At 39.8% G+C, this 12,566-nt stretch overlaps 1 protein-coding gene across 2 annotated transcripts; it reads right to left on the reverse strand.

Moving 5' to 3' along the window:
- Positions 1-805: 805 nt before the first annotated feature.
- Positions 806-11,369, reverse strand: si:ch73-252i11.1 (uncharacterized protein LOC553517 homolog). 2 transcript variants are annotated; one of them, XM_046379306.1, is made up of 12 exons: positions 10,977-11,369; positions 9,553-9,688; positions 8,379-9,267; positions 8,236-8,286; positions 7,994-8,120; positions 7,377-7,548; positions 4,759-4,879; positions 4,582-4,678; positions 4,407-4,485; positions 3,644-3,774; positions 3,135-3,286; positions 806-2,550 (listed from the first exon to the last, which is right to left on the reverse strand). In XM_046379306.1, exons 1-12 carry the CDS (start codon positions 11,255-11,257, stop codon positions 1,820-1,822), a joined length of 2,967 nt encoding a protein of 988 aa, XP_046235262.1. In that variant the 5' UTR covers positions 11,258-11,369; the 3' UTR covers positions 806-1,819. The 2 variants fall into 2 exon arrangements, with proteins under 2 accessions (XP_046235262.1, XP_046235261.1); XM_046379305.1 differs by having other exon boundaries at positions 7,377-7,551.
- Between the last annotated feature and the right edge of the window lie 1,197 nt (positions 11,370-12,566).

The raw sequence follows: 12,566 nt of genomic DNA on the forward strand, positions 1-12,566 counted from the left end.
CCAGCCCTGGAGGATCTGCTACGTCTACCAGGAAACGACAGCGAGGGCAAGACACAGCAGCCGCCACGGGCACATATCAGACAGGAAGTAGCTGCTTTGGCTGCTTAATGTCAGTGGATTACTGTCACTGGGTGGGCTGTTGCATCCTGCAGGGCACAGCTGCATTTCCCATAGGGCAGCTTCATCTTAATGGGCAGCAAACGCATAATGAAGCACGAGGGCAGAGTAATGGATGTAGTGGTAGTGACAGCTAAATCCATTTTCTCCCTGGGAACTGTAATCTAATGTACAGTCAGAGCTGTTGGCAAAAGTACGTTTTAAAACAAAATAGAAATCTTACACTCTGTACTTCAACATAGAATGGAGAAATGCCTTATTGTTGGGAACAAATTAATGTCTTTACATACAGTAATATAAATCACTGCAAGCTGAAAAAATTGAAGAGATATAATATAACCCACTGCAGATATTGAACAAGTCAGGATGCATAACTACAGTGAAATCTCATGTTATCATGCAAATATATTCACGTGCAAGCTGTCAGGAAACAACAGGAGACGCTTGCTAGTGTATACACATTTGTGTGTGTGTGTGTGTGTATTGGGGCAGTGATTAGCAGACTAATGTCTCATGTCACAGGAAGCACAGGCAGCCACATTGATCATTTTTCATGCCCTGCTTCATTTCACAAAGAGGTCCAACCCGACCGCCGGTGGCCTTTTCAATTCACTTATGAGGCAGACAGAGAGAACTGCAGCTCCAGCAGTAAGAAAGCAGACCTTAAATGAGGCAGAAGAAGCTAAAACACTGTTTCTGTACGCAGTTTATTTCCAATGCACATAATGAATTGTGTTTGCAAACAGTACAACAATTTGAATATGAATGATTAAAATGATTTGTTTTAGCATATTTTAGCTACAGTGGAACAATAATGTTAAGCAAACACAAATCAGTAATCAATAACCATACACCCTAAACATTTTGTGAATCAGAGACGTACACTGCAAATTTTCATTTTGTGAATGAAGCTGTTAACTTCAATGCTTAATTTTAAATCCTGCAGCACATCTTAATGCACTCAATACTAAATGTTATGTATTCTTTATTGTAACTTCTGAATATGAGTATTTAAATGGAATCATGATGTATATTTCCCGAGCAAATCTGTTTCAGATTAATTTATTTATAATGTTATTTATGTTAATTTATAATCAAGCAGCCACCTGTTTTTAAAGCATCTTTTCCATTTATGCATAAAAAACATGATTAGAAACCCTGAAAATTTAAAAAAAAAGTTGTGTTTTGATGTACAGAATATGGATACAAGCAAAACGTGACAAATTGCAAAAGAAACAGATTAAGTGAATCAATCATAAAAATCAGGTCACAGTCTCCACATCAAATGTCATATCTCCATCAGTCTTCTTCTGCAGTGTTTTAATGGGACCCGACTGAAGAATTTGCACCATCAGCTGTTTATCTGTCTGTGAACTCCTAATAATCACAGAGCAGTAGTGGATGGGAACGGACATTCTGTTGCAATTTCTGGAAATTTGTACTAAATTTGTGCTAAATGTAGATGAAAACTTGGCGACTGTAAAAACTGGCAGTTGTCATTAATATTTCCTGTTAGATGTATTTTTTTTTCTACTTGACTATTTTCATTTGATTATGAAGTCCACTGTCTTTTAAGTGACACTGTCTTGTGTATAACAAAAAGACATTCCACTACTAATATTTATTAATGTCAATAATCAGCAATATAACCCTGAACATTCTGCATGACAAAATACACCTACCCTCAACTGTACCTTTGTCCCTAAGCAATGACACAGGATGAATCAGACTCTTTTTTCGCTCTCGGGGTTGGTGAAGGTGGAGAAGACTTTGAGAGTTGGGACATATAGGGGACTGTGCTGGGTTTATAGGTTGATGCACTGGATTGGTATGACGATGTGTTGGATTGGTACGATGATGTGCTGGGTTTATAGGTTGACGCACTGGGCTGGTATGACGATGTGCTGGATTGGTATGACGATGTGCTGGATTGGTACGACGATGTGCTGGGTTTATAGGTTGACGCACTGGGCTGGTATGACGATGTGCTGGACTGGTACGATGATGTGCTGGGTTTATAGGTTGATGCACTGGATTGGTATGAGGATGTGCTCGATTGGTATGAGGATGTGCTCGGTTTATAAACTGAAATGCTTGGTTGGGGAGTTAGTCTTGCCGTTGGTACTGGTTTGGGTGTCTGCACCGATGTAGTGCTATATAACTCAACAAGCGGGTGTGTGGTCCTGTACTCCAACAAGTACTCAGGGTAGATCTGATGCTTCTCAAACACAACATATATAGAAGGATTTATAACGTTGTCTACGCAGCTGTCAAAGAAGTTTATGTCCCCACCATCCTTGGAGGGGGGCCGGCAGTAGTCAGAAGACCCCTTGGTGTAGTCTCCCACCAGCAGCCGTGCGATGAACATACATCTGACGTCAGAGTTACTGGTGTAGTTGTGGGAGTATTTGGCATCCCGTGCAAAATAGCTACCTGGGTTTGGACACAGAGAGAGATTGAAATTTTTGTGATTACTGCAAAGTCATTACACTGTATGTGAAATGATGATGGAGGTTGCAAACAATGATTATTTCATTACTGAATCATCTGTGAATTATTTTCTTGAACAAACAATTATTTGTATTGTCTGTACAATGTCTGAAAATAGCAAAAATATTCTCTTTCACATGAAAAATTTCCCAAAATCAAAAGTTGTCTGATCAACAATCTGAACCCCTAAGACATTATTTTCTAATAATCTACAACCTAACACACTGCAACACAGCAAATAAAATTGTCCAGGTGACACTAATGAATGTTTGAATAAACTTATCAGCCATCTAAAGCCCCATGCACCAAATTGAGATCCTTTGTCTTGGGAGGAGCTATGACCACCATCTCTGAACCAGAGCAAGTCATCCAAAACAATGCTCTGAACAGGTAAAGACTGAATTGGGGTTAAAAGCTTTTGGGTGTGTGATGTTAACATTTTACAATTTATGTAAGGTACTGTTCCATCAATCCAGAGCGTATTTTCTTTTTAATACATGATTTAATGAACACTTCCTTTAACTCACCTTTGCCATAAACAATTCCATGAGTTCCACAGAGTCTCCAGTCAAAGTTGGTGTGGCAGATTACATCCACGTATTTATTGTCCGTGCCATGAAAGAGCTTTTTTTCTAGCACGTTGCGCCCACCATTGTTGTTCTTCATTTGTGTTTTCTGCCTTTATTTAAAATAATAACAACGATAAAAATGAATGTGAAAATGCACATTTAGGAACATGTGAAAACATAAGGCAACACAGCTGCAGAGGCCCAACCCCTAAGACACAGAGCATTTTACTGCTTACTGCAAAAAGGAAAACTTGTCTAACGGCAATCATAAAGGAGTCACCTATTTTTAGTGGGTTTGCTCATGTTTAAAAATATATATGTGCTAATTAACATTGGTGTAAGAGTGGTGGTTATCTGAACAGATACTACAATAACAACCTAGCAAAGAACATCAAGCACACAACCAGTCAGATGGATTAATGACAAACAAAGTATCCACACCAAATACATGATAATCACATCCGTACCACTGAAAGACTTCCCAAAGAGCTTTGTTCTGAATCCTCTCAATTTTGACAATGTCAAAGCCTTTCATAGTTTCGTGGAAAAGCACTTCAATCTCCTTAAATTCACCTGAGGAGTTCTGGAGGGGGACACGCTGGAAAACACAAGGCAAAGCCAAAGGAAATTAGTTTTGCACTAAAAATTCTCAGATGCAATTAACTGTAATAACTGACATTTTGGCCACTTGAAGCACTGCAAACACAACGCTGACATATCAACATCACCACTGATATGATGAGCTAACAACAAGCGGCAAACAGTTTCTTATTTACACAACCAACAGTCCTGCAGCAACATTATAATTCAACCTGTACTTCTGGCCACGTGCTGAACTGCAGTCCAGTATTTACTCTTTATCTCTGCTTTTTGTCTCTACCTACTCCTGAGAGAAATATGTGGGGGTTTTTGTACTTGCGAAATGTTGCTCCAATACGTTCACCAGCAGTTCAAAGAAAATAGCAAAGTTGTGCCAGAAAGCTAAACGATGACCTCAAGCCCTCATGCTTTGTAAAGGAGAACAACATATTCAGGTGACAATTCTTTGTAGGTTCATCATTTAATTCCTTTTATGTTGTTGTGTGGTACATTGATATTATGAAAAACATAGATTTCAAAACACAGGAACACACACTACCTAACTTCAACACACAGGCATGAACATGAATGTTAGCTGAGACAGTGGAGACAGTCACCATGCAGTTTGAAGTATTGGTGTTTTCACAGTACCTTGTACCCTGTTTGAGGGACCTGGGTCTTGTCCCAGTGGTCTGGTATGGGGGCAAAATTTCCTTGAGCAAGAGGCTTTCTGTTTTAGAAAGCAAAATATGATTAAGATTACTATAATTATGATGTAGTTTGAATCAGTGGAAACATACACGCAATCAGGTTCGGGATGTTGTACCTCACTCTCCTTGCTCGAACATCTTCCGCAGAAGCAAACCTGGGCCGTCTTCTCACAACTCTCTTTGTGCCATACTGCTTGTTTGTTTGTATCATGTCTGAGGAGAGAAAAAAAGTCAAGCTCATAATACTCTACTATCCTTAAAAGTACCTAACTGGAAGAGAGATGTCCGTTTACCATGGAAACTGAGTGAATATGACTGTGAACCGGCTTTGAACTCCACCACGTCTTTGTCATTTTCCAGAAACTTCTGCTCCAGTTTAGAGCTGTCCATGTCTGCTGGTTTGTGTCCACCATCCTGCCACACAAGACAGATATGCTTTTTTTATTTAACCTAGTTAAGATGAAAGTTAAGAAACTTTTCGACAGCCAGTTATGAGCGAGTTGGTATGGGATGTAAGGATATTAGTGTGTACAGTAACTGTAAACTGTTTACTGCAAATAACACTGACTTCAGCACAATGGCTAAGGAAGCATAAATCAACCAAATGTTTTTATAAAAGAGGTTTCACATTTTGGGAAATTCACTGTGGATGTAAAGCTAGCAGCCAGTTGGTTTAACTTAGTTAAAAAAAAAAAAAAATCAGACTCCCTGTATTGCCATCAGGTTGCCAGGCAACCTGCAGAGTCTTCTACCACCCCAACTTCATATTAATGTTTCATATTTATCAAGGTAACATGACAGTGATACTGTTTTCATCTAACTCTCTGCAAAAAAGTTAATTTATTTATTTTGTTATTTAATCACTTATTTTATAAAGCTTATATTCAGCTCTATTTTGTTGTGCTAATGGTTACTGATGACATGAGTTTATATTGACTCTCAAGTATGGTGAAATTTAATGTCATCTGTGAGATTTGGGGAAAAATGGCAGGTTAAAAATTTCAGTTTCTCATATTTATTTATGACCATGTCTGGCTTTTTAAACCCCATATCTCTCATTAGAATACTGAATTAAAGTAATCAATTATAATATCATTGAGTGAATTGAGTGAAATGTGAGGAACAACGTGAATATGCAGTCTCGTGCAGGATTTACTTTTCATCAGAATTTTCATGATGTGGTCAAATGCTTCACTGGAAGTCTGAAATCTGTAGCTTTAAGTAATTATTTTTTAGAAAGTGCAAACCCGTGGGACAAAGATAAAATGAGAGGGGCTCAGTCTGGAAAGTTGGAGAATCATTCGGTATTAGTTGAAGAATCTCCATTGAATGCCTTTAAAACTTTCAAAACATCAGCCCAATACAGGCATGACAAATTAAAATTTATGCAATCTGACTCCAATCTCTGCTTCTGCTAATCTTTTTGCTCAGAGATGCTGCCACACAGCCTGTCCACACAGCTCAGACATTGAGGCATCTCTTTCTTTTTTGAGATTTTTGTGTGGATGCAGAACTGTAAAAGGTGAGATTAAAACTTTAACAAAAGCATCGGCAGCAGCTTAAGAAACAGAGTATAACAAAGAAAGAAATGTATACTATAATAATGAAGGAGAATATCAAGAGTCACAGGATTAAGTAAACACATGTAGTCGTCAGTTCAGTGCAAGTTTAGTAGAGCATGAGTGGGAGAGATGAAGTAGGAAGTTTCCATTCCTGTTGTGTCAGAATCTGGCACTCATTTCCACGACAACTGTCAGAGTCCACACGGACCACAGCCAGTGTGGCTCAGATAGCTGAGCATTGCATCAGCATGCCAATATTACATTATAAATTCCACTTCTGGGAAAGGCTCAGGCAGCCTCACTTCTTTCTAATCATGAGCAAATTTACATGAGCAAGTTTTCTGCAGTGAGTTGTTGTCAGTACAGCAGAATTTAGGATTGTGGTACGCCTACAAAGTGTCACTGAAATAGAGGTAAAGTGGTCATTTTTAGACAAATCAGCTCCACTAGCTTTGCTTGCCGAGGCATATTGTCAGTGTGCATATCTTCAGTGAAAATGTTGGCTGCTGCTGCTATTTTTTCATGCTGCTCCACTGTTTGCTAACTGCTATCCATTAGGGACTGTTTCAGTGTTTCATCAAGGAAAAAAACATTAACTGAAGATTTTTATGACATAGGGTTATTAGAGAGCAAAGACTTTAAACTTTGACCAACCCCAAAACGGTCAGATAATATATACCAGGGACTGGCTGCGTTTTCAGTGTTCAGACTGGGGATACTGGGACATCCCTATTCAGGATATTTATCATACAGAATAACATAACTAAGATTATACAAAACAGCAAATACCTCCACGTGCAATGAATAAAATTCTTTGCTGAGATAAAATGACCTGTAAACATAAAACTGTAAACACAGCATGAAATATTATTGGTTCATATGATGTACATGTTAGCAAACAGTTGCTCATTTACACATCCAGCAGTCTGATAGCAACATTAGCAATCATTTGGAGTGTGTCTGCCTAATGAGCAAAAAGTAGTCACTTTAGTTGTTTTGTTTTCCTGAGTGAAACATTTGGTTCTTTAGCGACTAAATGCTTCACTACCATCACAAGCTAGTTGCCAACTTTATATGTTTGCTGTGTCATGCTAAGCAGGTAGCATATGGTGGATTTTTTTTCTGGACCTGCTTTGTCCGGAGTCATTGTCTTTATCACCAAAACAACAAGCTGAAAAATGCTAAAAAGGGACACAAAATTATTCTCTGTGGGCTTATCATTATAAGTGACCCTTTCAACATTACAAATGTTTTCTATAAAAATATCAATAAGAGGAGCTTTCACAGAAAACAGGAAATTGGTTATATTTTCACAACCAAAACTAATTCCAAACCGCTCAGTTACTCACAGCTGAAGCATACATGGTCCACTTTCCGACCTCATCCTCCCAGTACCAAACCCACTCGGTGGTATGGATGAAGGTTGGCTCGCGCAAAGAGTTAATGGTTGAGAGTCGCCGTACTTTGTTCGATCCACAGGTCATCGTGTCAAAATGCACAGGTGGGCTGCTGTTACTGCTGCTACTAAAGACAAAATGAGTAACCATTAATTCACACAATCAAATGCAGATCAAATTAGATATAATATGTGGATTAGTGAGTATTGCTGGCATAGTTGGCAAATTTTGTTTCCTTTGGACAGAGCAAAGCTAGCTGTTTCCCGTTTCCTGTCTTTATGGAAAGTTAAGCTAACTGGCTACTTGTTTTAGCTTTATATGTAATGTACAGATAAGAGGGCGATACCAATTTTCTTATCCATCTCTTGGCAAAAGTGAACGTCTATTTTCCGTACTATTTCTTCTTTATTTATTCAAGTAAATGATGTTTCAATTTCCTCCCTTAGCAACTGGCAGACCAAACCTAAAGACTGGGTTTACAGTGGCCAAAGGCATGAAAATTGACTAAAAGAATAATATCTTTACAGAAGTACAGAAATACAGTCATACTGAAAGTTAGCACAGAATACCTGTATGTTTTGCTAGGGTCACAGTAGTCCTTCTCGATCATCTCATTATCAGGTAGGGAGGTCCACTGATCATTCTCTCTGACCTGCCATCTGTATGGCATCGTGTCATGAGCCTTGAAACATCTCTCTGAGAACAGAACGGTAGTGAAACCCGTTTAATGTCATTAAATCAAACTGATGTAATGATTGCCCTAAAGATACATCAGATAAATGGAATTGCTGCTGGCATTATTGCCACTCACCCTCATGTTTACAGTATCCTTTGATGAAGTACATGCATATCTCAGTTTTATCTAGAAGAAACAAGCAAAAACTGAAGTGCTGATTTTTTTTTTTCAGTCCATACAGTTCTCTAATGAATGCTTTTGAAGCTGGTGTAATTTACCTCTGACAGGCCTTTGCTTTTCTCTTGGCCCATCATCACTGTTTGCATAGCCGTCCACAGTGGCTGAGATGTCAGTAGTGGCATGGGATGTTTGCAGCTGTTGATGGTTGCCCCTGTTGCATCTATTGCCCCTGCTGCCGGGATTGCCACCTCTCCCTCTGACAGCTGCTGAAGTTTTACATAGGTTTCCTGTTTGTTTTCTGTTCTGACCGTCTTCGCTGCTCACATCAGTGTCACTGGCAGCAGCAAAGATGTCACTGTTGGAGGAATTTAGTTCCTGCTGGTCACTGTTGCCTTCACTTGCTCCAATGTCAATCAGGTTTACCGAATCTAAGCCAGGGATGTCACTGGTGGAACAGGCTCGTTGGCTTAGGTGACGGTTGCCCTGGTTTCCTCTGTTGCCTCTGTTGCCTCTGTTGCCTCTGTTGCCCCTGCTACTCCAGTTTCCCCTGTTGCTTCCATTGCCCCTGTTGCCCTGGTTGCCCCGGGGACCACCTCTCCCTCTCCCTCTCCCTCTGTGCGTTTCTCTTTGAGGTAAATTCAGACCATTGTCACTGCTCACATCAGTGCTGGCAGCAGCAAAGAATTCCCTGGTGCAAGACTTCGGTTGCCAATCATGGCGGGTGCCCCTGTTTCCCTTATCATCAGTTCTATCAGAGCACTTCAAAGTAAGTCTATTTGCATATATTGCTTTCAAGGAACGTAAAAGATCATCAGGCACGCCTTTATCGCGCAGGCTTTTTAATGGTTGTAGAGCACAAAAATCATGAGTCCTGGAGCAGCTGCAGTCATGGTTCAGGAACCGCTCACAGATGTGCAGTCTCTTGCAACCATTACCATCACCACAACGGCCGAACTCCCCATCGCCATTGTTGTAATCATAACATATCTGGTATAGGGAGAAAAGGTGGTTACAATCAAGAAAGATAAAAAGTGAGGAAAAAGGGTGAGAAAACAACAACAACAACAAAAAAAACAAAACAAACATAGCTGCCGTGATAGTAAACCGCTTAAGACAGCTATTAAATCTAAACGATGATAAAGCCAACAAAACTCCTTGTGCGCTGAAGACCTCTCAGATCTCCAGCAATCACATTTTTCATACACTGACCGAACAAACAATCTGATTTGACAAACTCCTCTGGATGCATCTTCTGTGTGTAGTCCAACTTACGGGAGGGAGGAGCCACTCGTCGCTCTGCAGCAGCAGCGTGCACAGTTCCGCCCTGGTCAGAGTCTCCAGCTCATGCTCTTTTAGTATCATCCGATTGTGTTCAGAGTCCAGCACATGGGAGAAGGTACATACTCTCCTGTCACCGAAGAACACAACACACAGGGATCGTTCATGACTGTGACTTTTAAATGCACAGTTGCTGAGGATATGAATAGTGGTGTTTGAATCAGAATCAGAATCAGCTTTTTATTGACAGTATATATATTTTTACATACACACACTGAATTTGTCTTCTGTATTTGACCCATCCTTAGTTGAACACACACATGCAACACCCGGCAAATTACATGCAGTGAAACACACACAGGAGCAGTGGGCAGCATCAAGCGCCCGGGGAGCATATTGGGGGGTTAAGTGCCTTGCTCAAGGGCACATCAGCCGGCTAATGGAGGCAATTTAATCACTCCGTCACACCCAAATTTTTCCTGCCCGTCTGGTGGGGGAATCGAACCGGTGACCCTCCGATCATAAGCCGCTTCTCCAACCTCTAGGCCACGGCTGCCTATTTTTTTGTCTTATTTGAAACAAATATGACTTGTAGCAGCAGCTACAAAGAGCTACTGAAGTGTTTTATACTTGACTAACAATATAACTGGCTTATTGCCTGACACTGCAGAATGTGGTTCACATGTAATTTCAAGAGTAGGAACGGTACATTGGACTCATTCATGCTGTATGTAAGTCTGAGTGCTGGAACACATATTCCCAGTTTGGGAAATATACTTATTTACTTTCTTGCTCATAGCAATGGCTGAAATAACAATTTGGCACATAACAATGTTTTTGCATTTGTTGCTTATTTTTTGTTTTATTTGTTGATAGCATGTCTACAAGGCAGGTATCAGTCGATAAATCGGTGTTTTCAGGCCTGGAAACAGGCAGATTGTATAACATGCAGAAAAGTTTCATTTCGTCATTTCATTTTATGTGTTTTTATAAAACTGAACTTTACAGCTTTTACACTTAAAACATTTAATATCTAGCATTTCTGTATTAATATGTCAAAGCTGTGGCATCGTACAAGCGACTTAGGATAAGGTAAGGGCTAGCCGGACTTCGCAGACAGCTCGTGAACGCACCATGTTTGCCAAGGCCTTTAAACAGGTAGCCTGGACATTAACTTTCAATACAACGCTAAAAGCAGCCTGTAACAGTGTCGTTCGTCATCGGACGGCTTTAACACAGATAACATACAGATAGGAAAATGTGATAATTTGTACTGTAACAATAAATCTTTCTTTAAAATTCGATATTTCTGAAGGAGTAGCGTCTCCAACTGTCCGCCCAGCACCAACAACCTCAGGCACGCAGTTTATGGCTACCTGAATTACTTCAGACCACGCGCTTTAGGCAAACATATTTACCTCAACGTAGTGAAGTTACAGGATCCGGTGAAGAGAAAGTTTTTACAAACGTGTAGCCCCCTACATGATCCCTGACAGTCTTTAGCTCTACACAGTCTCAGCCTGGTCCTCGCCACCACCTTTGGCTGCCCGTTAATGCAACACGAAGCAAATTTCTCTCGGTTCTTAATTACGTCCAACACATTCGTTGAATCGCCTGAGCTGAGATTAAACACCAAATAATCAGTGTTAACTGCTCCTTGGTTGGCGCAGATGAACTTCAGTATGTCTGATTCCATCATTTTGACGCTCTTCTTATGTTTCCTTCCTACCACCACCAAAGCAAGATAAACCCTCCTGACTATCGGCTAGGTTCAGCGGCGCAGGAAAGTCCGGTATCGTTTCTGATGATTGGAAACCGAAACTTAACTATTTCTAGCAGGCGTTGATGATGCAACGTCGCTGTTGTCCGCTTGGGGGCGGCCGCGTGCTGTATACCTCACAAAGCCCTAGATTCAAATTCAAATGAGGACAGGGGAAATTTTCCTCTGCTATTACATAGTGGGACAATTCATCTTAACTTTATCCTGTAAGAAAACATATCAGTAATAACATGATAACAATAAACATAGGTTTTCTAACAATAAAAACTGAAATGATGCTGTAAAAGATCACTTGGTGTCTTATTCACTCTGTGAATATAAGTGAAGTTAAAATGTTCTGCTAAGGACAGAAAAACTGGTTGCAGTTGCTTTTTGTTGTTGTTGCCATAACTTATAAAAGAGAAATTAAACATGATTTAATAATCCGAATACTTTCTGTATTTTAGGTTTCTGACTATCAGCAAGTAAGTCTGGAATCTGATTACTGTGTACAGTAGGTGTTCACAGTTACATTCACCACTTTCCTTTATCCGTTTACTTTAATCCCACTAATGAGATCTGTCGGTCCTGCCAGCTAATAAATTGCCTAACCACTGTGGTTCCTTTGCAGTTCCTTTTTTCAAATAAATAAATAAAAACAGTGAAATTTAATTCGATATATCTCAGCACAGAACAAAAAAATGTATTTTAATCCCAATTTTCAGCTCAAAAAATCAGATATGTATGTAATCCCTATGCCTATTTGTATTTAGAATGCCTTCTAAATACAAAAATATTTGCAGGTGACCTCCTGAATAATCGCCTGCATCAGTGGTTCTAACGTTTGTCACTGCAAAGATGAATGAAAAGCAAAGCACAAAATTTATTTTTCTCTTTTCTTTAAGTTGTGGGTAAAACAAACTTAATTACATCCACTGTGATTACATTTTGTCATAAAAAATAAAATCAAAGGACACAAAACATGCAAATCCGCTGATTAACCATGGGTCTCAGTCTGCAGCACCAGGATCAACGTTTATCATCCTTCGGCTTCATCATCCGCCTTTGCTCGTTAACTTACAGCGCACTTCCCATCGTCCTCATTGCTTCCTGTCCCCCTCTCCCTGTAGAAAATACACAAAACAATACGCAATTTTTGCCCTTTTTCTTACATAACCATCATATTCCACACAGAGCACAAGGAGCCACTGTATGGTTTGGTGTGTTGGAAAATAACGAAAACTGTATA

This window comes from Scatophagus argus, chromosome 22 (genome assembly GCF_020382885.2).
Source record: "Scatophagus argus isolate fScaArg1 chromosome 22, fScaArg1.pri, whole genome shotgun sequence".
NCBI classification, from domain to species: Eukaryota; Metazoa; Chordata; class Actinopteri; family Scatophagidae; genus Scatophagus; species Scatophagus argus.